A 24,998-nucleotide genomic window follows, 5' to 3' on the forward strand; every position below is an offset into this window, starting at 1 on the left:
TGTAAAGGCTTCTCCGCCTCAAGGAGTTTTTGTTTGAGCGTCAATTGCCTTAGAAGCAACGACCGAGTTGCAACCAAATTTTTTTTTAAAAATAGAGTGTCTATCCTGTAACCTTGCTTAACCGTCTATTCACCCCCCTCTAGCCGGTCCAACCCGATCCAATTCCCCTCTCTCAGCATCCACAATAATGTTCACCATTTCAACAAATCCAATCTAGTCGCCCTCCCCAATCTTCAATCTTCATCTAGAACCACTAATCGAAACATATTCTACGGATCTGCGGGCAAAGTTTTTCCCTAGATCGGACTGAATGCGATTGAAAACAACGATGAAAACACGAGATGGACGAGATACCAATTCAAACAGAATCAACAAACTCGCAAAAAAAAAAAAAACTAAGGAAAGGTGCCATAGCAAAGAATCACCCTCTTTTCCTTTCCCCTCTCTCAGCATCCACGATAATGTTCACCATTTCAACAAATCTAATCTAGTCGCCCTCCCCAATCTTCAATCTTCATCAAGAACCACTAATCGAAACATATTCTACGGATCTGCGGAAAAAGTTTTTCCCTAGATCGGACTGAATGCGATCGAAAACAACGATGAAAACACGAGAAGGACGAATAGAAATCGAGATGGAATGGAAAAAAAAAGAGAGGGGGAGGATTCACTTATCTCCGCCATTGCTAGACGCCGAGGTAGGTAAGCGAGCTTGGATTCGAGAGGTTGATCCCCAATTTCTCCGTCGCCATCGTCTCCCACGGTCTGTCCGTCTCGCTGCAGTTCTCGGCGTTATCTTTAAAAAGACGGTCTGGCTCTATGGCTTGCGCGTGGACGTTGATGATGAGAAAACGAATATATCGACGGCCAGGATCGCTCAAAAAAAAAAAAACGAAAATTGGCGTCCAGGGCTTGCGCGTGGACGTTGATGATGAGAAAACGAATATATCGACGGCCAGGATCGCTCCAAAAAAAAGGAAAATTGGCGTCCGGGGCTTGCGCGTGGACGTTGATGATGAAACGAATATATCGACGGCCAGGATCGCTCCAAAAAGAAAACAAAAACTGGCGTCGCCCGGACTCGAACCGGAGACCTTCAGTGTGTTAGACTGACGTGATAACCAACTACACCACGAGTTAAATGACCAAGTTCATTGATATTTATCTGTATGCTTTCTTGTTTAGGGCTTTTGGGGAATCTGGCTCCCAGATCATAAATCGTGTGTTTCTTTTCAACACATTTCGATTCTTTTACTCATTTACCTTTATTGAGATGAACTCTCTCACGATTCCGGTAGGTTTCCATGCTCTACGATGATGATGATGGTGCCGTGATCGAAGCTACTGCAAATCTGCTTAACCCACCTTCGAGTCTGATATGGAGATCCTTCACGAGAATAACAAAGAACAAGTAACCAACGCAACGATGCAAAGCTTGGCTTGGCGATCGCTTCTGTAAGTGTCGTGCTCTTTCTTTCTCAAGGTTTAGATTCATCTTTAGGCGGAGTAAGCAACCATGAACATCAATCATATTTGGTCTTGATTCAGTCATTTTAATGAAGTTCGACTCCAAAACCATCATCTTTTTGTTTGGGCCATCGGCAAAAGAAATCGTTGGTAACAAGAAAATGTTTGATTTAAATTGGTTCGTTTACACCCCTAATTGTCCTTGTAAGACCGTATTTCCCTATAACACCTTACCACACCAAATACTATCATATCATTGTGGACTAAGCCCAGATGCTACTTTAATTTTTTTAAAAACATGGCATCGTCCAAATTTGAATCGGAGACTTTTAGTGTGTTAGACTGTAATAATCAACTACACCACAACATCAATATTTCAATTACTAAAACTAATATTATAATAATAAAATTTTATTAAATTATTTAATTTCATATGATAAATGCTGCGAATAAAACAGTCCTCCACTTGTTACATATTCGTAAACTCCTAAACTACAGTAAAAGATAGAATCGCCATAGGTTCACAAGAGTTCACGAGCCAAATATTATTAAGCTGGAACTTGACTCGTTGATTTAATTAGAATCGAGACTCAAATAGTTCACGAACAACGTCAATTTGGCTCGTTTACCGCACCAAATACTATCGTATCATTGTGGACTAAGTTCAGCTTCGCTCGGAATCAAACCGAAGACTTTCAATGTGTTAAACTGACGTGATAACCAACTACCCACGACACCAATAATATAATAGTTTAAAATAATATTATAATAATAAAGTTTTATTAAACTGTTTAAATTCATGTGATAAATGAACCCCTAAACTACAACAAAGCCAAATACTATTAAGCTAAAACTTGACTCATTGACTTAATTCAAATCGAGACTCAAATAGCTCGCTAACAGCTTCAACTTGGCTCGTTTACAACACTAACTGTCCTTGTAAGGCCATACTACCGTATCATTGTGGACTAAGCCCAAATACTACTTTAAATTTTTTTAAAAAATATGGTGTCACCCGGACTCGAACCAACTTGACTCGTTGACTTAATTCAAACCGAGACTCAAATAGTTCTCACAATTAATGCTTTAATTGTGAGAAACAATCTACCTTGTTTTAGATATTCCTTTTGACATGTTTGTGTCATTATCTTTAAAATACTTCTATATTAATTTTTGTTCTTTACTAATTTAATTTATTGCATTATCATTTGTTTAGCGAAAGGGAGTCTTGATTTAATGATAAAGTTATTATCATGTGATTTAGAAGTCACTGGTTCAAATTTTGAAAATAGTCTCTTGCAAAGTTAATTTGTCAGCTTTGAATGAGGACCAACTTGTTCATGTATTGACGGAACCCAAAAATGTTGGTCAACTATATGAGAAATTAGTTAGCATGAACAATGTAGGTTTTGCACAAAAGCATTTTGTTCCAGTCTAAATACGAGAGTGAGTTAAATCCCATAGAACTTGCTTCTGTTGGCTTACATTGAGCTTGATCAGCTTTTTCAAATCAATTTTGAGTGAGATATGATCGATTCTTGAAGAGAGTAACATGCATCATAAGGCTAATCGGAAGTTATTCGGTGAGGTCCCTCTGATGCCTAAATTATCAGGAACCCAAAAAATATAAAAGAGAGACAATAATAAAAATTGCAATAAAGTAAAGGAGATAATAGTAAAACACATAAGATAGTAAATGATGATAATACAGTTCTCCTTTTAGGGTCTCTCTCCCCTTTTCTTATGTAGGGAGGGAGGGAATTTTAAAGAACATACCATTTGAAGAAAAATTAAAGAACACATCTCATAATAACCATCATGATCCTTTACCTTCTTACCTTCTAGTAACCATCTGAGTCTCTTCGCATGATCGGGAAGTCAGGAGGTCAACATATCAGGACTCGGTGAGTCAGCAACTTAGAAAGTTAGGAGGTCGGCTTGGCAACTCAAAAAGTCGAGACTGGTTCAGAGTTGGGAAGTTGGCGGGTCAAGAGTCGGCAATTGAAAAGTCGGATCAGCTCGATGAGTCGGATCGACTTGGCCGATCAAAGACGGATGATATTTGTGTTGACCAAGCCTTTGATACTTGCATTGATTAAGTGCTAGAGCATGTCACATGGACTCCTACATTGACTGAGTCAAGCGATTTCCTATATGGACTCTCTGTTGACTGTTGACTGAGTCAAGAGATAGGCCCTTACTTATCTCTGCATCAGACTTCATTCTCTTTTCATGCCAATCTACTAGCTCACGCAAGTTTTTAAGGAGGACGTACCGCGAAGAAAACAATGGCCAAGAATAAGAGTGGACGAAGTTTAAGAACTCTTTTGAAGTGTATTATTGAAGCCATGTTCGAGGTATGCTCAGTGAGCAAGCATGGAATACCAAAACTATGACCATGTTTAATTCTTTGTGTTGTTTAACTTGCTCAATCAAGCAAGACACACTAGTAGTGGATGAGAAAGCGGTAGGATTAGTAGATAAATCAGGATCTGGGGCCAAAATTTTAGAATTTAAGATTTAGAATTTAGAAATTTTTAATATTATTATAATAATTACGACTAATTGAGACAACGTATAATAATTATAATATTATTCCTTCTAAAGTTATTATAGTAGTTATGATTAACTATTTAATAATTAATACAATTATTATAATATTACAATAATTACTAAATAACTTGTAGTAGTTACATAAGTAGTTGATATAACTGAGTTATTTAAAATAATTTTGATGAAATCTAAATAATTTTGATAAGTTGATAAAAATATTTTTGATATAATTAAGTTTAAAATTTAGAGTTTAAAGTTTTAAAATTTAAGATTTAAGTAAAATCGTATCAATAACTTCTATAATAATGTAAAATGATTTCGATAAAATTTGAATTTCCTATAATTTATATGACTGTATAAAAAACTACCTTAAATAGTCACAACAACTTTTTTTTTTACTATTGTATAGTTTCATACCGAACCCAGTCTCCATTGTAACCACATTCTTCGTTATCCTTGAAGAATTTAGGGTAGTTTACGCCGTCCAATTCTTTCAGTGCGCAATGTTGAGCCCTGTTCTAACCAAAACTCACGCTACTTTGATGCAGGCACAGGACTCATCTCCGTTATTCAAAGCTCAACAAAGTAGGCCAGAAAGAAAGCCTCCGAGACGAGATACCAATTCAAACAGAATCAAAAAAACTAAGGAAAGGTGGCATAGCAAAGAATCACCCTCTTGAATGAAGTTTCAAACAGAGAACTTCCTTTCCCCTCTCTCAGCATCCACAATAATGTTCACCATTTCAACAAATCTAATCTAGTCGCCCTCCCCAATCTTCAATCTTCATCTAGAACCACTAATCGAAACATATTCTACAGATCTGAGGACAAAGTTTTTCCCTAGATCGGACTGAATGTGATCGAAAACAACGATGAAAGCACGAGATGGACGAGATACCAATTCAAACAGAATCAACAAACTCGCAAAAAAAAAACTAACGAAAGGTGCCATAGCAAAGAATCACCCTCTTGAATGAAGTTTCACACGGAGAACTTCCTTTCCCCTCTCTCAGCATCCACAATAATGTTCACCGTTTCAACAAATCTAATCTATTCGCCCTCCCCAATCTTCAATCTTCATCTAGAACCACAAATCGAAACAAATTCTACCGATCTGCGGACAAAGTTTTTCCCGAGATCGGACTGAATGCGATCGAAAACAACTATGAAAACACGAGAAGGACGAATAGAAATCGAGACGGAATGAAAAAAAAGAGAGGGGGAGGATTCACTTATCTCCGCCATTGCTAGACGCCGAGGTAAGCGAGCTTGGATTCGAGAGGGTGCTTTCTCGACCTTGATCCCCAATTTCTCCGTCGCCATCGCCTCCAACGGTCTGTCCGTCTCGCTGCACTTCTCGGCGTTATCTTTAAAAAGACGGTCTGGCTCTATGGCTTGCGCGTGGACGTTGATGATGAGAAAACGAATATATCGACGGCCAGGATCGCTCCAAAAAAACACGAAAATTGGCGTCCGGGGCTTGCGCGTGGACGTTGATGATGATGAAACGAATATATCGACGGCTAGGATCGCTCCAAAAAAAACGAAAATTGACGTCGCCCGGACTCGAACCGGAGACCTTCATTTTGTGCTCAGACAAGTGACGTGATAAAGAATCTACACCACGACACCATGTGCTAAATAGCCACGGTTTATTGAAATTTATCTGTATCATTTCTTGTTTAGGGCTTTTGGGGAATCTGGCTCCCAGATCATAAATCGTGTGTTTCTTTTCAACACATTTCGATTCTTTTATTCATTTACCTTTTTGAGATGAACTCTCTCACGATTCCGGTAGGTTTCCAAGCTCTACGATGATGATAATGGTGCCGTGATCGAAGCTACTGCAAATCTGCTTAACCCACCTTCGAGTCTGATATGGAGATCCTTCACGAGAATAACAAAGAACAAGTAACCAACGCAACGATGCAAAGCTTGGCGATCGCTTCTGTAAGTGTCATGCTCTTTCTTTCTCAAGGTTTAGATTCATCTTTAGGAGGAGTAACCAACCATGAACATCAATCATATTTGGTCTCGATTCAGTCATTTTAATGAAGTTCGACTCCAAAACCATCATCTTTTTGTTTGGGCCATCGGCAAAAGAAATCGTTGGTAACAAGAAAATGTTTGATTTGCATTGCCCTTTTTTTGTTTTGTTTTTTGTTTTTGGATAATTTAGGTGTTTAGATTTCGCCCGACTAAGTTTAAAAATAGGCGGTCTTCTTTTTATTCGCCCACGGGGTACATCTGTAAACGTTCACAGTAGTCTATCGACAGCTGACCTCCGCACCTTAGGGGCGTAATCAAACCGATCCGAGTCGAACAGTAAAAGGCTCAAGCTCGATTCGAATTCGATTCGAGTTTTAATTTAATTCGACTCGTAATGATATTACATAGTTTGTGAATGGCTCAAGTTGACAAAAATTATTCGTTTAAAAGTTAAATGTTAGTTCAAGTTCAGTTTGAAAATGACTTATTTAAAAATTAAACGAACTTCGCTGAATGACTCGTTAATATATATGATATATATAAAATGTTACATATTTTATATTACACATCTTATGTTGTATACTTGTGAATACCTAGTATAATTTTGTTTAAATTTTAATTTTCACTTCATTTAACCTATATATTATACCTTAAAATTTTGAACCATAAACACTATACTATAAATCCTTTTAAAAAATGTACTAGATCTTCACGGGATGTGCAACATAAGGTATAAACATACATATCAGTCTTTTAACAAACATATTTGTAAATCTCTAAATGAATATGTTTGCGAGAGCTCACGAGTTAAATACTATATCCTAAAACTTTGAACCATAAACACTATACCATAAATCCTTTAAAAAATTGTACTAGATGCTCATGGATGTGCAACATAAGGTATGTAACGTATATACACACACACAAGTCTCTTAATGAACATTTCGTGAACCCCTAAATGAATATGTTCGCAAGAGCTCACGAGTCAAATACTAATAAGCTCGAACGTTAACTTAATTCAAATTGAGACTCAAATAACTCGCGAACAACTTCAACTTGGCTCATTTACACCCCTAGCTATCCTTGTAAAATCGTGTTTCCCTGTAACACCTTGTCACATCAAATACTACCATATCATTGTGGGCTAAGCCTAGATGCTACTTTAATTTTTTAAAAAAAACATGGCCCAGACTCGAATTGAAAACCTTCAGTGTATTAAACTAACATGACAACCAATTACACCACGACACCAATATTTTAGCAATTAAAAATAATATTATAATAATAAATTTTTATTAAACTGTTTAATTCCTAAATTACAGCAAAAGATAGAACCCCTAAATGAATATGTTCGCAAGAGCTGCAAGTCAAATACTATTAAGCTTGAACTTGACTCATTAACTTAATTCGAACTGTGACTCAAATAGCTTGCGAATAGCTTTAACTTAACTCGTTTACACCCCTAGTTGTAAACCAAATACTATATCATTATGACTAAGCCCAGATGCTACTTTAATTTTGTTTAAAAAATATGGCGTCGCCCGGACTCGAATCGGAGACCTTCAGTGTGTTAGACTGACGTGATAACCAACTACACCACAACACCAATAATATAATATCTAAAATTAATATTATAATAATAAAATTTTATTAAACTGTTTAAGTTCACGTTATAAATGATGCGAATAAAGCAGTCCTCCACAAGTTACATATTCGCAAATCCCTAAACGAATATGTGAGCTCACGAGCTAAATACTATTAAGTTCGAATTTGACTTGTTAACTTAATTCGAACTGAGACTCAAATAGCTCGCAAACAATTCCAACTTGGCTTGTTTACACCCGTAGCTGTCCTTGTAAGGTCGTGTTTCCTTGTAACACCTTACCGCACCAAATTCTACCATATCATTGTGGGCTTTTAAAAACATAACATTGTTTGGACTTGAACCAGACACCGGTGTGTTAGACTGATATGATAACCAACTACACCACGACACCAATAGTATAGGAGCTAAAAATATGACCTCTATTATCTTCAAAATTCTTCAATCAAAGCTTTCATCGATAAACATACAAATAAACCAACTTGGCATGCCCGACTTGGTCATCCTTCTCTTCGCATTGTTCAGTCGATCATCAATAGGTATGATTTACAATTCCTTTATCTCATCTCCGTCTCATTCATGTAAGACCTACATGGAATCTAAAAGTCACAAGATATCTTTCTCTTCATCTTATCATGTTTCTAATCTTCTACTTGAATTAATTTATTCGGATGTTTGAGGCCCTACACTTATCTTGTCTAACCGAGATTTCCTATATTGTGTTACCTTTATTGATCATTTTAGTAAATATACTTGGTTATATCTGATGAGAAGAAAATCTGATTTATTGGATATTTTCTGTTATTTTTAAAAATAAGTTGAACAATATTTTAATCGCAAGATACTCTCTGTTCATTCTAATTAGGGAGACGAATATCAAGCTCTCTATCGTCATCTTCTTTCTTGTGGAATTGTTCATCGAGTCTCTTGCGCTCATAATTCAGAGCAAAATGGCATTGCTGAGAGAAAACACAGACATATTGTTGAAACCGCCTTAGCTCTTTGTCATATATCAGTTCCACATAAATTTTGGGATGAAGCTATTTGTACTGCAACATATTGTTGGTGCAAGGAGCACTAGGTCTGACTCTAAAGTTTTGATGTTTGACAATACACCTAGGTCTGGTCAGTTTGACCAAGGGTTGATCCAAATAGGACCTAATGTTTGGATGTAAGTGAAGTCTAGTCAGGTAAGTTTGACTAAAAGATTAGCGAGAAGTCTTAGTCGGTTAGACCAAGCAAGAAGAAGTCCTAGTTGAGGCTAGGCAGAAGAAGTCCTAATTTGGAGGATTGGGAAAGAAAGTCCTGATCTGAAAGACTAGGCAGGAAGTCTTGATCTGGAGGACTGGGCAGGAAGTCTTAGCGGATCAAGTGCACCAGTTGAAAGTCCAGACAGGTCAGGTAGACCAGATGGCTGGCAGTGGAAGTCCAGGCAGGTTAGGTGGGACCAGATGTCTGGTAGTGGAAGTCTAGACAGGTCAGGTGGGGTCTAGCAAGAAATCCTGGGGGCCGAGGATCGATGCTAAACAGAAGTCCAACAAGTCTGGAGGACTTGGTTGACAAGTAAATTCTTCCGAGTTGAGTAGGTAAGGGTGCATTTCTAGTGGAGAAACTAGTAGGCGCCGGTCTAACTCAGGATTTCACTTAAAATCCGAAGTTAGGCATGGGTATGCCAGTAGGTTAGACCTACATGGTAAGGTTTAGGCTAGTAGGTCAGACAGACTACAGGTAGACTTAGGTTGCTTGCGTATTTGTATGATTATCTTGCAGGAACTAGGAGCTGGAAGCAAAACGAAGAAGCATAAGAGGAACACACGGAAGTAGCCGAACCAAGTCTGGGGTCAACTTAGGTCAAACCCGAGTTGACTAGATTCAGACATCCTAATAATTTCCAGGCGCCTGGATAGTCCAGGCGCCCCTATCTGTTCCAGACGCCCCGATCCAGAAGAATCAGCCCGGATAAGATCGAGAAGATCGGATTGGATCTTATCCAGACCCTCGGATAAGAATTCAGGCGCCCGGAAGAGACTATATAAGGGACCTTAGCGTGAAACATCATAACACAACTTCTCTATGTCATTCTCTTCATCTAGTGGTGCTGCTGAACGCGAACGAAATCAGACTCGTGCAATCGGGGAAGTTCCAAGAGGAGTGCGTGGCGCTCAAGACTTCCGGATCGGCTTTGACACTATTATCTGGTTATTTCTTTCTGTCTTACGTTTGTACTTCATTTATATTTTCTGGACTGTAAGATGAATTTATCCGCCTCCGAACAAGGTTCGAAAAGGAGACCACTAGTGAATGAGCGCCTCCTATACATAGGCATTGGATGTACTAACCCTGCGGGGGTTAGGAACCAAGTAAATCCGCGTGTTCCTGCTTATGTTACTAATTCTGCTGCGAGTATCTTTGATAGAACGAAAAACGAACAAACGAGACGAATGCGTTATTCACCCCTCCTTTAGTGTGCCCCACAGATCCTACACATATCTCATAAATCAACTTCCTACCCCATTACTCAATCATAAGTATGCTTTGGAAAAATTTTATAATCAAAATCCTAGCTATACTTTTCTTCAAATTTTTAGTTGCGCATATTATCTTTAGTTACACCCCTAACTCTAAACACAAATTTGATTCTCGTTCACTACAATGTGTTTTCCTTTGTTATAGTAATTTACATCATGAGTATCATTGCTTGTATTTACCAACAGGATGAATATATATTTCACTGTATATTATTTTTGACGAGTCTTTATTCTCCTTTTCGAGCTTCTTTAATTTTTCCTTCAGATGTAAGTGGCACATTCTTTATGCCACCTAACATAGTTGGATGTGATGGCATCTTAGGTCCTGTTTTAGGGCTCTTTGATAACTCTCCTATATCATCGAAATCATCTCAAATTACTACTCCGACCGCTAACAATATGTTGGAACATGTTTCGTGTTGGATCTCAAATCGTTCGAATTCGAACTAAAGACTTTCAATATGTTAAACTGAAGTGATAACCAATTATATAGCACGACACTAATAATATAATAGTTAAAAATAATATTATAATAATAAAATTTTATTAAACTGTTTCATTTCACGTGATAAATTCTGCGAATAAAACAGTCCTCCACGCGTTACCGTTTGCATGACTATGCGGCCTACGGGATCCCACGTCACCGTGTCCGGGGCGTTTCCGTAATTCCAACCAATCCCTCCGCCCGGTAACGCTCCCGCCCGCGAACCCGGATCCGCCTTCTCGGTGCGATGTCCCTGCGGCACAACGTAATATGCGTTCGATGTGGACAATGATTGAATCCGTTATCGATTCGGATCCGGATAGAAGAGTTGTGCCGGCGGATCATTGGAAGCGCGACAAGGGAATCGGCCGTAGTTCCATCTTGCAATCCTGTCGGATGTTCGCCACGTCGACGATTTGAATTGCGGCCGTAAAATATGGACGGTCTGATGTTGGGCAGGAGGGATTCGTGGCGCGCGATGGGGCGGATTGCACGAGGCCCCGGTGAGGCGCCGTGCCGAATTATCGTTCGGCAAGGAGACAGCGTTGCCGAAGGATTCGTGCAGGGTCTCGTAGGGGCAGCGCGAGGAAGAACACACGAGGAAATCCCTTGCTTCCATAAATCCCTTCCATCGCTCTCCTCCTGCTTCTTCTTCGTCTTGCTGCCCTTGTCTCGGTTCGAGGACCGAATCGACCTCGGTCTCGTGTTTTCCGGCTCTCAGATCGGAGTTCTCGAGGTTCCGCGAGGAAAAGGCGAGCGGAAGTGATCGATTTTGCTGGAAATTGAGGCGTCTATAGTTCTGTTGTTGATTTGGAGAACTAAGCAGGTTCAAAAGCGAAATTTTTCTTTCGGTTCCAATTGAATTTATTTCTTCTTCAATCGGTTTGTTCTTTCCTCGTTTGAAGGGCGCTTGGAGAAATTGGAAGGTTGGTGTTTGGTGCTCAGAGCAAAATAAGCTAAGCAGGCTTTCAAGTCTGAAGAATTCCAGATCTGCAATAATCATCAAGAATTTGCAGCAAAGCAGTTTCATTTCGTCTACATAGCGTTCGGTATGTCCGGAAGAGGCTAAGAGGCGCTTTAAATTCCATCGGCTATGGCGTTAAAGATTGGTCCTTTCCATTTCTGAGGACGTAGAAGAGGAGCAGTTTTATGGAGGAGCGTTTCTAGCGTTCCCCTTTTACTGCAGTAAAATTATCAAGGCCGTTGTCCCTGATTGGCTTCAGATCGGAGTAGGTGTTGCATCTCCGCCGAAGTAATCGAGGTTTAGGCCGATTTTCTAGGGGTTTATAGGGGAGGCGAGATTCGGAGCTGGAATTAATGCCCTGATCAGTGTGCTTTTATGAGTATTTATGTCGTCTTTAAGAATGAAGGCTTGAAGGAATAAGAGACACTAGCCAACTTCGTTTCTCCTCTACCTTAAATTCCTTCCCTTGGTGATCAAGTTTTATGGTGATGGGGTAGTGAATCCAAAATCAGTCGGTTATTTTATTTTCATCAATCTAAAAAGTTCGATTCTTCTCTGAAAATTCTATTGGAGGGAGGTTCCGTCGTGTTCTCATGGCAGTGGCGCTTGCAAATAGCTCACCAGGTTTCGGTTAGTTTTTATCACCTGTTCCAATTTTTGAGTAAGCATTATGATTGTGTGATGATAATTTCTAAGAACTAAACTTAAAATCTGGAAGATTTCTCTGTTAATTCTAATGATTCAAATTTCTGCTAGCTTGTGGCTTTTCATTTTTCTCTCGTTTTCCTCTTGCTTGCGTGTTTGGTGAAGAAACCCCTGCTGCAGATTAATTTTTGGTATAACTACATTAAGTTTCTGCATATGATTTTTAATTTTCCTTCTATTTGAATCTGTCTTTTCAACTTCCTTGCTTGATGCCAGCCACTTTTTCGTACCTTCTGATTTTGTTTCTAAGTTCTATGATACTCCATTTGGATGATATAGAACTGATGATTGTGTTGTTTATTCCCTCTGGGTAGATGGTATGTCGTTAGAGTTCCAAGATTAGTTCAGTTCTCTGATGACATTCACATTGAGCACATGTCCTCTTGCTAGAACTTGACATCTCGAAATAATCTGTTCTGTCTAAGACTTTTACCTCCTCTTTGTTTGTTCCAATAGAAGCAAATTTGTATAGTTGCATCATGAAAGCCTTTGATGACAGTGCACTATTTTTTTTGTTGTTCTTCAGGGACTTCTGGTGATGCTTTGTATAAGGAATTATGGCATGCATGTGCTGGGCCTTTGGTTACCTTACCTCGTGAAGGAGAGCGTGTTTATTACTTTCCTCAAGGTCACATGGAACAGGTTCTTGCAGTGTTTTAAATTTGAATTTGTGTACTTGCTTCAGAATTTCACATTGCTTGCTGCTAGTGAGACACCTTTCGAGGAAAAAGGTTGTTGGATCCGTAGATCACAACATTAGACTCAATTGTTTTCTTTTTTCTTTTTTTATTTTGTTATAGTTGGAAGCCTCAACGAACCAAGGGCTAGACCATCATGTGCCTGCATTCAATCTACCCTCAAAGATCCTGTGCAAGGTGGTCAATGTTGTTCTTCGAGTAAGTTATTTTTCATTTAGGATCTTCTTTTCCCCACCCTACATCATTTATATGCTCTTAGCCAAAGTGAGTAATTCTATTTTCATTTGGATAATTTCACGATATAGGCAGAACCAGATACAGATGAAGTTTTTGCGCAGATTACCCTTTTACCTGAATCAAATGTGAGTCTTTCTTGACTGAGTTTACATTTTGTAGTGAATCATACCATGTAATGAATGTAACAAGAGCCACTTTTTATTCAGTGTAAGGGATTTTAGTTTTTGGTTGCTTTAGTGTATTTAAGTGAAAATTTTATGTAGTTCTAAATATAGTTGGTGTTTTTGCTTCCAATATTTTGATATCTCTTGAACGACAACATGGTCCTGAAATTTTCATCTTGCAGATTGATTCATCTTTGTTACCAATGCCATTATATTTTCTGTTTCTTTGCTAAAATTCCAACTCCTGGTTTCTTGGATCTATTATTCAGCCTGGTGAGGTCACTAGTCCAGATCCTCCTTTACCTGAGCCTGAAAGGTCCAAGGTTTACTCATTTTGTAAGACGTTAACTGCCTCTGACACCAGCACCCATGGAGGTTTCTCAGTTCTCCGAAGGCATGCAGAAGAATGTCTTCCTCCACTGGTGGGTTTCTATTAACACATAATATTAGCCTTATGCAGCGTTGGAGTGGAAAGTTCTTTCTGATAATTTAATTTTGTTGTTAAATCATTTGGTCAATTCTTAGGATATGTCTCAAGATCCTCCTTTTCAAGAACTCATTGCGAAAGATCTTCATGGAAATGACTGGAGATTTCGTCACATCTTCAGAGGTTCACATTATTTTCTTTGAATTGCTTGTCAATGCTAACTTCAAATTTTGCTAAAATTCTTGACTTGGATTAGTTGTTGTAGGTCATTTGCCACATTGATTAAATATTTTGTTATCCCTAATCTATTTTTGTGCACAATTATTTTGCATTTAGCCCTTGTAATTACTAGTTTCTGAAATGAAGCTACTCTATTATGTACTTCTCTTCTCTTCCAGGTCAACCTAAGCGGCACCTACTTACGAGCGGTTGGAGTGTATTTGTCAGCTCAAAGCGATTGGTAGCTGGCGATGCATTTATTTTTCTAAGGTCAGGAACTTGTTTGTTTAGTTGGTCGTTTTAATTTCTGAATGCTACATTATAGCACTTTCATGTTTGAATTTCACGAATGACAGATGCGAAAACGATGAACTGCGTGTTGGTGTAAGAAGGCTCAAACGACAGGTAACTAACATGCCATCGTCTGTCATATCCAGTCATAGCATGCACCTTGGAGTTCTTGCTACAGCATCCCATGCTATCACGACGGGCACCCTTTTTTCTGTCTTCTACAGGCCGCGGTAAATTACATACACTTCGTTACTTTTCTGCTTCCAAAAGGTCTGCTAGCTCGACATTGTGGCATTCTCGCTATTTGGCTGTGAATACCCAATTGCAATATAAAATAAAAGAAATATTTCCAATGCACAATTCTTTCTGCAAGTTTGAATGTGTAGTGTCAAGTTTGGAAATTTTCATTTTCTTCATCTTCTAGTTTGTGATTTTCTTTCTATTTTTCGTATTCTTCATCTTCTTGTTGTTATGTTCTTTCTTTGCTAATTTCCGTTATATCTGAACTATTTTTCTCTATCAAAACTCTAGAGCGAGCCAATCTGAATTTATCATAAGCCTAAACAAGTATGTCGAGGCCAAAAACCAAAAGTTGTCTGTTGGGATGAGGTTCAAGATGAGATTTGAGGGTGATGAAGCTCCTGAAAGAAGGTAATTCGGGAAGGGATTCGTAGTCAATTCAGTCATTTACTATTTAGTAAACTGATCGCCACTTCGCGGTGCAGATTAAGCGGTACTATTGTCGGTGTAAACGAGAAGACATCTTCTCAATGGGGAGATTCAGAGTGGAGATCATTAAAGGTAAAAGCTCCCTGCTTTGAGTAGTAAAACCGTGTACCTAATAACGAGTTAGTATTTTTCTGATTAGGTCCAATGGGATGAGCAATTGTTGGTCGCCCTTCCGCACAGAGTTTCTCCTTGGGAATTGGAGCCGCTCGTTGCAGCTAATCCTCCAATCTCCCAGCCAGTCCAAAGAGTCAAACGGCCACGACCACCAGTTTCACTTATTTCATCGGTCTTATCTTCTGGGTCCGGTATGACTCTCAACCAGTTTCATTTGAAGTTTTAGTAGCTAGCTTCAAATGTTTCCTGTGAAACTCTTGACCTAGATGTGGATTTGTCTTCACTAGTTGTTTGTTCTTTCAACACTTGAGCTTCTTGTTCGATTTGCCGTTGATATAATCAAGCGTGTTACTTACGGTTACTCGTATCTAGGTGGATGGAAATCTCCATCCCAGACTGCCCAAATGTTCTCTTTCTCAGCATCACAAAGAGTTTCAGAGCTACATTCACCATCTAAACCAATTTCAGTGTCTAATCCCAATTCTGTTGGACTTCTTGAAACAAAAAATTCTCCATCAACTGTTACCAACGGCCGCACGGGCTGGCCAGTCAGACCGGAAACTCAAAGTGATGCCCTATCTGCAAGCGGCAACAAGGAATCGTGTGATAAAAAGCATGAAACTAACAAAGGCTGCAGGATATTTGGTATTCAGCTAATTGAAGGTTGTGGAATAGAAGAAACATCATCAGTTCCTACGATTACAGGGATCATAGCGGACCCGTCAATGACATATTTGGAGGTAGATTCAGAGCGACAATCGCAACAGTCTGCTGACAGATCTGATACACCTGCAATCACCAGTGAGCCAGATATGTCTTGTTCGAGGGAGATGCAAACCCGGCAACTCAGGAGCTGCACCAAGGTTATGGAATTTTGTTCCTCCTGATTCATTGTCTTCTTTTGATCAAGAACAATTAAGGTTTTCGTGTATTACTTTCGGGTCCAAATATGCCATGCTTTGTTAGTTGATCATTTGAAACCCTTCTTTTCCGGCGGAGTTTGGAGAAACTGCTATTTCTGCATAGGCGAAAAGTTTCGATGAAACTATAGCTGAAACCCCTTTTCTTTGTGCAGGTTCACATGCAAGGAATGGCAGTTGGTAGGGCAGTCGACTTGACCAGATTATCTGGATATGATAAGCTTTTGCAGAAGTTGGAAGTTATGTTTAACATCGAAGGGGAGCTTAATAGTGCAGTCAGAAAGTGGGTGGTCGTCTACGCGGACGATGAGGACGACATGATGATGGTCGGCGACGACCCCTGGGCGTAGGGCTCTCCAAAATTATCTTCATAAGAGTCTACTAATAGTTACATTCGAAATTTGTTCCTTAGAAAACATCCAATTGCAGGGAGTTCTGCGGCATGGTGAGGAAGATATACATCTACACAAGCGAAGAGGCCAAGAGACTCTCCCCTAAGAAGAAGTTTCCAGCGATCGCTGAAGCCGTCAAGCTTGGTTCGAAGAAATCGTTACTCGATGTTGATGCCGATGCGGACACTGAAGGTGCTGCCTAGAATTGCCGAGTTCTTCTAAGTAGGAAGTTTACTCTCCCAAGCTGTTTTTGTTAGGAAGTTTGGCCATTAGTAGTGGACCAACTTGGTCTGTTTTCTTGCCGGTGGACCGACCGGTTGTCATATATCGTCTCCGGTGGTCGTAGTGACGATAAAGATGGATGAGCCGTGAATCTTTTGGTGATGGTTTCTAGTCATTTTGTTGCTTTGTTCTTTCTGTTAGAGATGCGGAGGCGAAATGGCTGACTGCCTGAGCCATGCTGGAGTAAGGGAATTAGGAATAGAGTGTGATGAGCTCAACCTATTGCTTTGTTCCAAACCTTGATCAATGGAATTCACTTTTCTCCATGTAGCTGATGTGTTTTATGGGGAGGTTTTATAAGTTTTCGTCAATATGGAATCTCGAAGAAGGATCTATGTATGTAATTTTATTCTGTATTACAAGAGATTGTTTTCGTAATTCAAACTTGTGACTTCTAGATCATACGGTAATAATTTTACTGTTGCATCAAGATTTTATAAGAAAGTTTTATAAAATGATAGTTAATATGCACATTACTATAGGAAGAGATTGAATTTACTAGCATGGCATGATCTTCCTTTGATCAACTCCACTTAGATGGACTGTTGTTTTTTATTATCCAGTTCTTAATTAATCTAGAGGCGATTAGTTTGGTTCCATGAAAGTTGTTCAATGACTATTGAGACATGGTCTTCCTTTGACCAACTCCACTTAGATGAAGTCTGTTATTTTTTTGTTATCCAATTTTTACGATCTAATTAATTTTAGAAGTGGTTAGTTTTATTTCACAAAAATTTTTTAATCCTGGAAGTGACTAATTTGGTTCCACGAAAATTTATCAGAATAAATTGAGGAATAATCTTTCTTTGATTAACTCCATTTAGATTGAGTTTATTATTTTTTTGTTATTCATGTTCTTATGATCCGATTAATCCTGGAAGTGACTAATTCAGTTCTACGAAAATTTTTCACCGACTATCAAAGTAAATCGAAAAGTAAGGATGGATCTTGAAAAGCACAGATGGATCTTAGTGGATGGCTAGTCTCTTACTTCGAAGCGAGGGGTGTTAAAGATTAATGAAAAATCGTTTGTTTTAGCAACAATTGTTAATTTAGCTATAATTTGATGACTATTTCTTCACGAAAGTTTGGATCTTTCTAATGAGAAAATTGGCACATGTATGAATGGTTCAGAAATTTCAAAACTGAACCTTGCGAAATTAACAAGAAATCGAGATTTGATAGTTCATGAAGAAGATTATGAACAGAAATCGAATCTGATTTAACATTAGACGTTCAGGAAGATATTTACAGCAGATCAAGTTCAAGCAGCTGGTTTTGATTGAACGCCTTGTCCCTGTTTGAATCTATATCTACAAGAAGAAGAAGAACAAGAAGAAGAAGAAGAAGAAGAAGAAGAAAAAGGGTGTTTTAGGGAGGAATAGATTCGAGAGAAACATGAACAAGATGATCCGAATCATCTGCGGCGCTTGTCGATCGATCCGTGAAACTCGTTAAAAAAATTGCACCTTTGTGCCAATTAATTCGAAACAGAAGAATGCGGACAGAAACGATCAAGAAAGGCATTGAAAACCTCCGCAGACCACTAACCAGATCGCGAGCATCGTGAGGCAGAGCAGCACGTCGACGGCGGCCACGATCTTCACCCGGCGCCACCACAACTTCGTCGCGCGCTGCTGCCCCGTGAGCCTGGAGCTCAAGCTCCGGCTCACCGAGATCACGCCGCCCGGAGACCCCGGGAACGCCTCGATCTTGAGGACTCCATCGTTCCTAGACCCGTTCCTGGGTTTGCCGCCGGATCCGACCCTGAGGACCCAGTCGAGCACCTCGCCGTCGATCTTGCCCTTCCTGCGCGCGTTCCCGTAGGCCTCGCGGAGGCGGTCGAGGAAGGCGAGCATCTCGGCGCCGCCGGCGCCGGCGTCGTCGTCGATGGCGAAGAAGGTGTAGCCGTCGCGCATCAGGAAGCCGAACGTCTTGTTGGCCTCGGTGTGGGAGTGCCAGGCGTGGTGGCGCTTGGCGCTGCGGAGCCAATCGTGGGCGAGCGCCTGGAGGTCGTGGCCGCCGCCGTTGTAGGAGTGGACGAGATCGTGCTCCGTGGAGATGCTGAAGAAGACGATGTTGCCCGGCGGAGGAGGGGATCTGGGATGGGAATCCATCGCCGTCCGTCGAGGGAATCTGGATTAGGGATTCGAGAGCGACGGGGAGAAGAGATCGGGGAAAGGGAGGAAAAGGAGAATAAAAGGCGGCGCATGAGGATCGGAGACGCCTGCGAGGAACAGGCTGGAGGATTGACCGTTGGAGCAACGGAACGGCTGTAATTAGGCCGCGATTATTAATATTTATTTTCCAAATATAATTATTTATTTATTTATTTATTATTTGTTTTAGTTTTCGTTTAAGTTAATTTTTTCTAGAATTAAGCACATTTTCCCTCGTGTCGAATGCAGAAGAACTTTATTTGATGATTATGATAATTAAAAATGTTTTATTTTTAATTTTACCCTTATATATTGCTCAAAAAAAAACACATTTAAAAAAAGATTAATTTGTAATATTTCAACTACCATTTTTTTAGTCACAGTTTTCTTTTATTTTTTTAATAATTTAAATATTTATCAGATAAAAGTCATAAGGATGTTCATTTGTTTTTACTGAATCGTTGGGGGATTGATTTTTTTATCAAAATGATGTCCTCTTATAAAATAATATAATTATCCTTCAAAATCATTTTCATTATTATCTTACATATATTTCCTGTTTAAATCCTATATTTGATCTAATACAGTAATTACGAAAACATAAATATTACACAGTTATAACCACAGTTACAAAATAATTATTATTACAATATAAAATTTTTTAAAAAATAAATTATTCAATCTTCAAAAAGATTTTAAAAAATTTTTTTAACATGAAAGCAGACTATTATGGATTTTACTCATAATCAATTGTAAATATATAGAAAAAAAATTTAATTTAATATATTATATATCACTGGTCCTAGCTTCTTAAAATTTAAAATTTACATTTACGTTGTAAATTATGAAATTTATATTTACTATAACTATATAAAATTACAAAATCATAACTACATAACAATTCAATTATATCATCTATGAAACCATAATTACTATACATAAATGTTAAATTTTAAATTTTAAAAGATAACAACTTTTGACTCAAATTAAACTATAATATATCAAATGGATGCTCACTTAGAGATCTATAACTAGTTATGACTTGAAATTCATAATGATCTGATTTCAAATTTAAAAAATATTATTTAAATCATTTTCAAATGTTATGAATAATTTATTTTTAAAAAATTCATATTATAGTAATTATAATTTTGCAACTTATAATACTGTTATAGTAATTACAAATCTAAATACACTAATTACGATTCTAATCCAATTTTAACCGTAAATTGATAGTTTTAACTATATTTTGACTCTCTATGTTTTTTTTTGAACGTTCAAATGTTAGTTGATGATTGAATAACCAGTGTAGAAGATTTTAATATTGCAGTAACTATCACCACCGTACGAAAAATAAAAATGAATAAATAATATCATTTCGTAAAATAATAAACGTACCTTAAAAAACAACTTAAATAAATCAAAACCTTTTTCTTCCTCTTATTATTATTATTTTTTCTTTTTTAAATTTATAATTGTTTTAAATATTATTTAATATAAATATTTACCTTAACCGTGATTAACAGTTCTAAATTATAAACTGTAATCAACTATGATCAATCGAACCACATTACTCCAATTTCGATTCTTTTGGTGAGGCGATCCCCTCGACAAGAAAATTAAGTGATTCTTGTCATCTCTTTATCATTATCTATGAAAAAATAAATAAAAAATTATAATTAACTATTACAAAAAAAATATTATGAATTTCATCAAAATTCAACCCTTATCCCCCAATAAACCCATCCCAATACATCGGACCAACAATTGTAAGGAAATGGAGAGAGAAAAGCAAGAGAGAGGTCTAATCGCGGCAACAAAGTACGGCAATTGTAAGGGACACTGAATAGGGCAAACTAGTAGATAAGGAATATTGTTTGGCCTATTTTTTAAAAATTATTTGATAATAATTTAAGCCAAAACTCAATCATCTACGTTATTTTAAGAGGAGAAAAAAAGCGCCGTTCATTTTCGAACACCCTATTTATTTTTATTTTAAAAATATCTTTATTGCAGTATATTACAGTAAGTTTATCCAAAATATATATGCGTTTAATGATACAATCACCTTTTACGGACACAGCTGAAGATTCAAACTGCAGCTTGAGCAAAATGCCAATCAGGGAAAGTTTCTACACAATTCGGCAAACGGACCAGAGATCATTTTGAACAATTAACCTCATAAAACTAACTTTTAGATCTTTTTATTATAATCTGTATTGTTTACAAACTGTTTTAAAATGATAACTTAGCGAGGCATCGAACTTAAATCGATAAAGAGAGAGGAGCAGATGATCATCAGAAGTAAACAGTTAGGATCAGCAAGGCAGATTTGCAGCCGATTCAGTCCGCATCAAGATCGGGCATAGCCCTCGTCATTTGATCTTTCCGCTCGACAAAAAAGAGGATGACGCAGAGGGAAAATCGCAAGAAACTTACCAAATCCGAAAGCAGATCCGAGGATAAACGCTTGCAAAAGGAAGAAAAAAAAACAAAACCGAAACGAACGGAAGAAAAACTCGAACATGAAACAAACCAGGATTCGTCAGGCTCAGGAAAAAAAATGGGTAGAAGATTTGGTGTCAGCACATGAGAGAAGAAGCCGCATCAGCGTGGTGCATGACTTCGGTCTTCATCATCGCCCGCTTCGAGAATAAGAACAGCAAAAGGAAGAGGAGGCAAACCTGCGGCGAGAGTGAGACGAGGATGGCGGAGAGGAGAAAAGGGACGGTGTGCGGTGTACGTGGGGAAAGTTGATTTATATAGAGGGAGAGGAAGGCCGACCAGTACGAAGCCCTAGAGTTTGTGGGCTAAATTAACGGGCCGGCCCAAATCTCAGTTCTCATTCTTAATTTCTCTGATATTTTTATTCATCTTACCTTTGAGTTTGAGCTTAATTTATTTAGATATTCTCATATTAATCGGATATTTGATGGAGAAACTTTATCGAGAGTATAGCAAGATATCAAAATCTAAGAGGCACTTTACTTTTAATTTTTTATCAAAATGGCACCTTATCCCACTATGTAATCATGTATGTATAGTGGCCTGTAATTATTCAAGTGTCCTCTAATATTGTTTAATAGTATTATCTCCTGTCTAATTTCTGAATCAGTCGCGTATGTTATAGCAACAATAAACTGTAGCTGCTACAACATAAAAGAGAATGATAGGAATTCATGTTCGTAGCAACTACAGTTTCGTAGCTACATACAATTACTCAACTGTTTCTTCCAGTACTATTCAGTACTATTACGGTGTTTAATTTCTGAATTAATCAAGTGCGTTGTAGCATCTATAAAATCGTAGATACTATAACGTGAATAAAAATGGTAGAAATTTATATTATAACATCTATGATTTTGTAACGACTACAACACACCTGACCAATTCAAGATTTAGACTAAAGATAACAATATTGAACAGTACTCAAGGACAGTTGAGTAAATTATACACAACTCAATAATAAAATAGGACATCCTTTTGATAAAAAAATCAAAATGGGACGCTCTTTGATGATTCGAAGAAAAAAATCATTTTGACTTTTAACCTAAATTTAAACACATACATCTAATTTTTATGAATAAAAATTATAAATTATTTGTCAATAATATTCATAAATATTATTCATAAGTAAAATTTGTGATCTATATTTATTGATAAAATATTTATCAAATTTAAAAATAAATAAATAAAACTCTTAAAATAAACAAATAAATTTATAATATTAAATTTATTAATTAAATAAATAAATTTAAAAATATAAAAATTTTAAAAAATTAAGTCAAACTTAAATAATCATTTCAATCAATCAATTTTATTTATATTATATTAGTTTATCTTAACAAATAAGCTTCAATATAAATATAAATATATATGCAAATAATTTTTTTAAAAATCTTTAATTATATTTTTATCATTTTTTAAATTGTTATCCGCTTTAAAATATCATGATATTTTATCAAACAACATATATAGTCAAGATAGATAGCTACGTTTCAAGACTATGTATAACATGGACAAATCATCTTGCGACAACAACTTAATACATTTTCACCATTAATTTCTTCCATTGGCCATTAACAACTTCCTTAATCAACTAAATCAAACCCTAATTAAATCGCCTTCTTTGAATGGCTCATGCCAACCACATCCTCTATTTCATGATAGCGAAGTTGCTTAATCCACCCTATTACTAGTCGAGTCAAGATCAATCGATATCGATGTTGCCTCGACCATTTTCTAAACCGTTGTCAATTCAATCCCTTCACGAACCAACTGCACCGACCGCAAACGAAAAGGTTATTGATCCTTATCATCGTCAACCCTTATCTTTAAGCCAAGAACAAAAAATCTCCACGGACATAACCGAGTTGGTACTCTAACAGTAAAGTTGCTGCGTTTAAGTCGGTTACCGGTCCGGCTCGATCATTGTTAATCAGTTCTACATGAGCAATCAATGTGGAACTGAGATCCCTATCAACATGAGAAAGTATATTAAGTATAATTATGTTGAATGCTGACTTGTCATCCTCATGAAGGTGTTGCCTACCTATCTGTCTGCATAAACCCTAATTAATTGATATATATATTATATTAATGTGGTGCAACTTGACAATAGAAAGAAAAAGAAAGCGTATCGACCAATCACCAGACTAGCTCAAGTTTTAAGTTATATCTTTCTTTCTTTCTTTCTTTCTTTCTTTCTTTCTTCTTCTTCTTCTTATATATGATCTGTTCTTATGATCATAATCAACAAACACAAGTAGAAGGATTCCGATGACGATGAGGCCTGCGGACGATAGGGAGGGCTTTGGCGGCCGCAGTTGCTACCGCGGCCACTGGAGGCCGTCGGAGGACGAGAAGCTGAGGCAGCTTGTGGCCAAGTTTGGGCCTCAAAACTGGAATTTCATTGCTCAAAAGCTACAAGGCAGATCAGGTCTTTGTGTTTACAAAATTGTAACTATTTGTGGTAACTAGCTAGCTAGCTAGCCCCTAACTGTTTACAAATTAGGCAAAAGTTGTAGATTGAGGTGGTTCAACCAGCTCGATCCGCGGATCGACAAGAGACCCTTCTCGGGTGAGGAAGAAGAGAGGCTCCTGAAGGTGCACCGGCTTCACGGCAACAAGTGGTCTCTCATTGCCCGCTACTTCCCCCACCGCACCGACAACGCGGTCAAGAACCACTGGCATGTCATCATGGCCCGGCACCACAGAGAGCAATCCAAGCCATATTCTTCTACGATAACCTCCTCATCGAGGAACCATTCTGCCGCGACTAACGGTGATTCGGTCTCATTGTGTGCGAGCCGTGATCAGGCCACAAGATGCAGGCAAATTGGATTCATTGATTTCTTGGGCGTTGGATGAACACAATTAATAAAGAATTAATATACTCATACATGTTAATCTAGTTGGTTAGCACTGAAACTTAATTACTTATTAATTTGTCTGAATCGTAATTCTTGTTCGATGAGATAATTAAGAGAGTTTGTCTTGATTGACTTGTCTACTTAATTGTAATTTAGTCACAAAATGAGTTCTCTTACAAGTGTTTTAAACTATGACTAATTTAGATTACTTTATTAAGCTTAATTAATGGCTTGTAATTTAAATTCCCCTTTAAAAACATGTTTACTATCAAATCCTCTTTTAATGTTTAAATCTAAAATATATTAAAATTTAAATGTCATAATGCATTTTGTCACATGCTTGGGTTTGCTCTTAATTAGTATAAGTTCGCTCGATATGCTACCCTATTACTAGAGATGACAATGAGTTGGATTTGAGGGATTTCATATTTTTATTTCTATGCTCATTTATTATATTCATTTTCATCCCCGTCGGATATTAAATTTTCATCTCCATCTCTATACTTATCGGAGGATCAGATATTCATCCCCATCCTAATAACTAGAGGATAAGATATCCTCTATATTATAGGCAAAATTATAGGTCCAAATAATTTTATATGACGTTGGATTTTAAAATCCAACACCATAGTTGGTGTTGATATTTTGAAAATCAACACCACTTATATATAGATATAGATATAGATTTCTCTTGGCGAAGT

At 37.7% G+C, this 24,998-nt stretch overlaps 3 protein-coding genes and 3 non-coding genes across 6 annotated transcripts; 2 read left to right on the plus strand and 4 right to left on the minus strand.

Moving 5' to 3' along the window:
* Positions 1–1,066: 1,066 nt before the first annotated feature.
* Positions 1,067–1,147, minus strand: TRNAV-AAC (transfer RNA valine (anticodon AAC)). Its single transcript has one exon. It is a non-coding gene; the product is annotated as a tRNA-Val (tRNA).
* Positions 1,148–7,541: 6,394 nt separating this feature from the next.
* On the minus strand, positions 7,542–7,615 carry TRNAV-AAC (transfer RNA valine (anticodon AAC)). Its single transcript has one exon. It is a non-coding gene; the product is annotated as a tRNA-Val (tRNA).
* A 3,588-nt stretch (positions 7,616–11,203) lies between these two features.
* On the plus strand, positions 11,204–17,032 carry LOC141845233 (auxin response factor 7-like). The gene is made up of 15 exons (XM_074733294.1): positions 11,204–11,450; positions 11,530–12,218; positions 12,820–12,935; positions 13,094–13,189; positions 13,297–13,353; positions 13,662–13,814; positions 13,918–14,002; positions 14,218–14,308; positions 14,395–14,559; positions 14,861–14,980; positions 15,055–15,130; positions 15,198–15,363; positions 15,545–16,035; positions 16,248–16,438; positions 16,522–17,032. The coding sequence occupies exons 2-15, from the start codon at positions 12,182–12,184 to the stop codon at positions 16,685–16,687; spliced, it is 2,010 nt and encodes a 669-aa protein (XP_074589395.1). The 5' UTR covers positions 11,204–11,450; positions 11,530–12,181; the 3' UTR covers positions 16,688–17,032.
* Positions 17,033–18,249: 1,217 nt separating this feature from the next.
* Positions 18,250–18,912, minus strand: LOC141844733 (phytolongin Phyl1.2-like). The gene has a single exon (XM_074732726.1). It carries the CDS (start codon positions 18,881–18,883, stop codon positions 18,281–18,283), a length of 603 nt encoding a protein of 200 aa, XP_074588827.1. The 5' UTR covers positions 18,884–18,912; the 3' UTR covers positions 18,250–18,280.
* A 2,560-nt stretch (positions 18,913–21,472) lies between these two features.
* Positions 21,473–21,569, minus strand: LOC141845693 (small nucleolar RNA Z221/R21b). Its single transcript, XR_012603270.1, has one exon. It is a non-coding gene; the product is annotated as a small nucleolar RNA Z221/R21b (small nucleolar RNA).
* Positions 21,570–23,619: 2,050 nt separating this feature from the next.
* LOC141845234 (transcription factor MYB52-like) lies at positions 23,620–24,437 on the plus strand. Its single transcript, XM_074733295.1, has 2 exons — positions 23,620–23,864; positions 23,940–24,437. The coding sequence occupies exons 1-2, from the start codon at positions 23,705–23,707 to the stop codon at positions 24,293–24,295; spliced, it is 516 nt and encodes a 171-aa protein (XP_074589396.1). The 5' UTR covers positions 23,620–23,704; the 3' UTR covers positions 24,296–24,437.
* Positions 24,438–24,998: the final 561 nt, after the last annotated feature.

Source organism: Curcuma longa, chromosome 14 (genome assembly GCF_044706935.1).
Source record: "Curcuma longa cultivar G26 ecotype Majalengka, Jawa Barat chromosome 14, ITB_CL_G26_1.1, whole genome shotgun sequence".
NCBI classification, from domain to species: Eukaryota; Viridiplantae; Streptophyta; class Magnoliopsida; order Zingiberales; family Zingiberaceae; genus Curcuma; species Curcuma longa.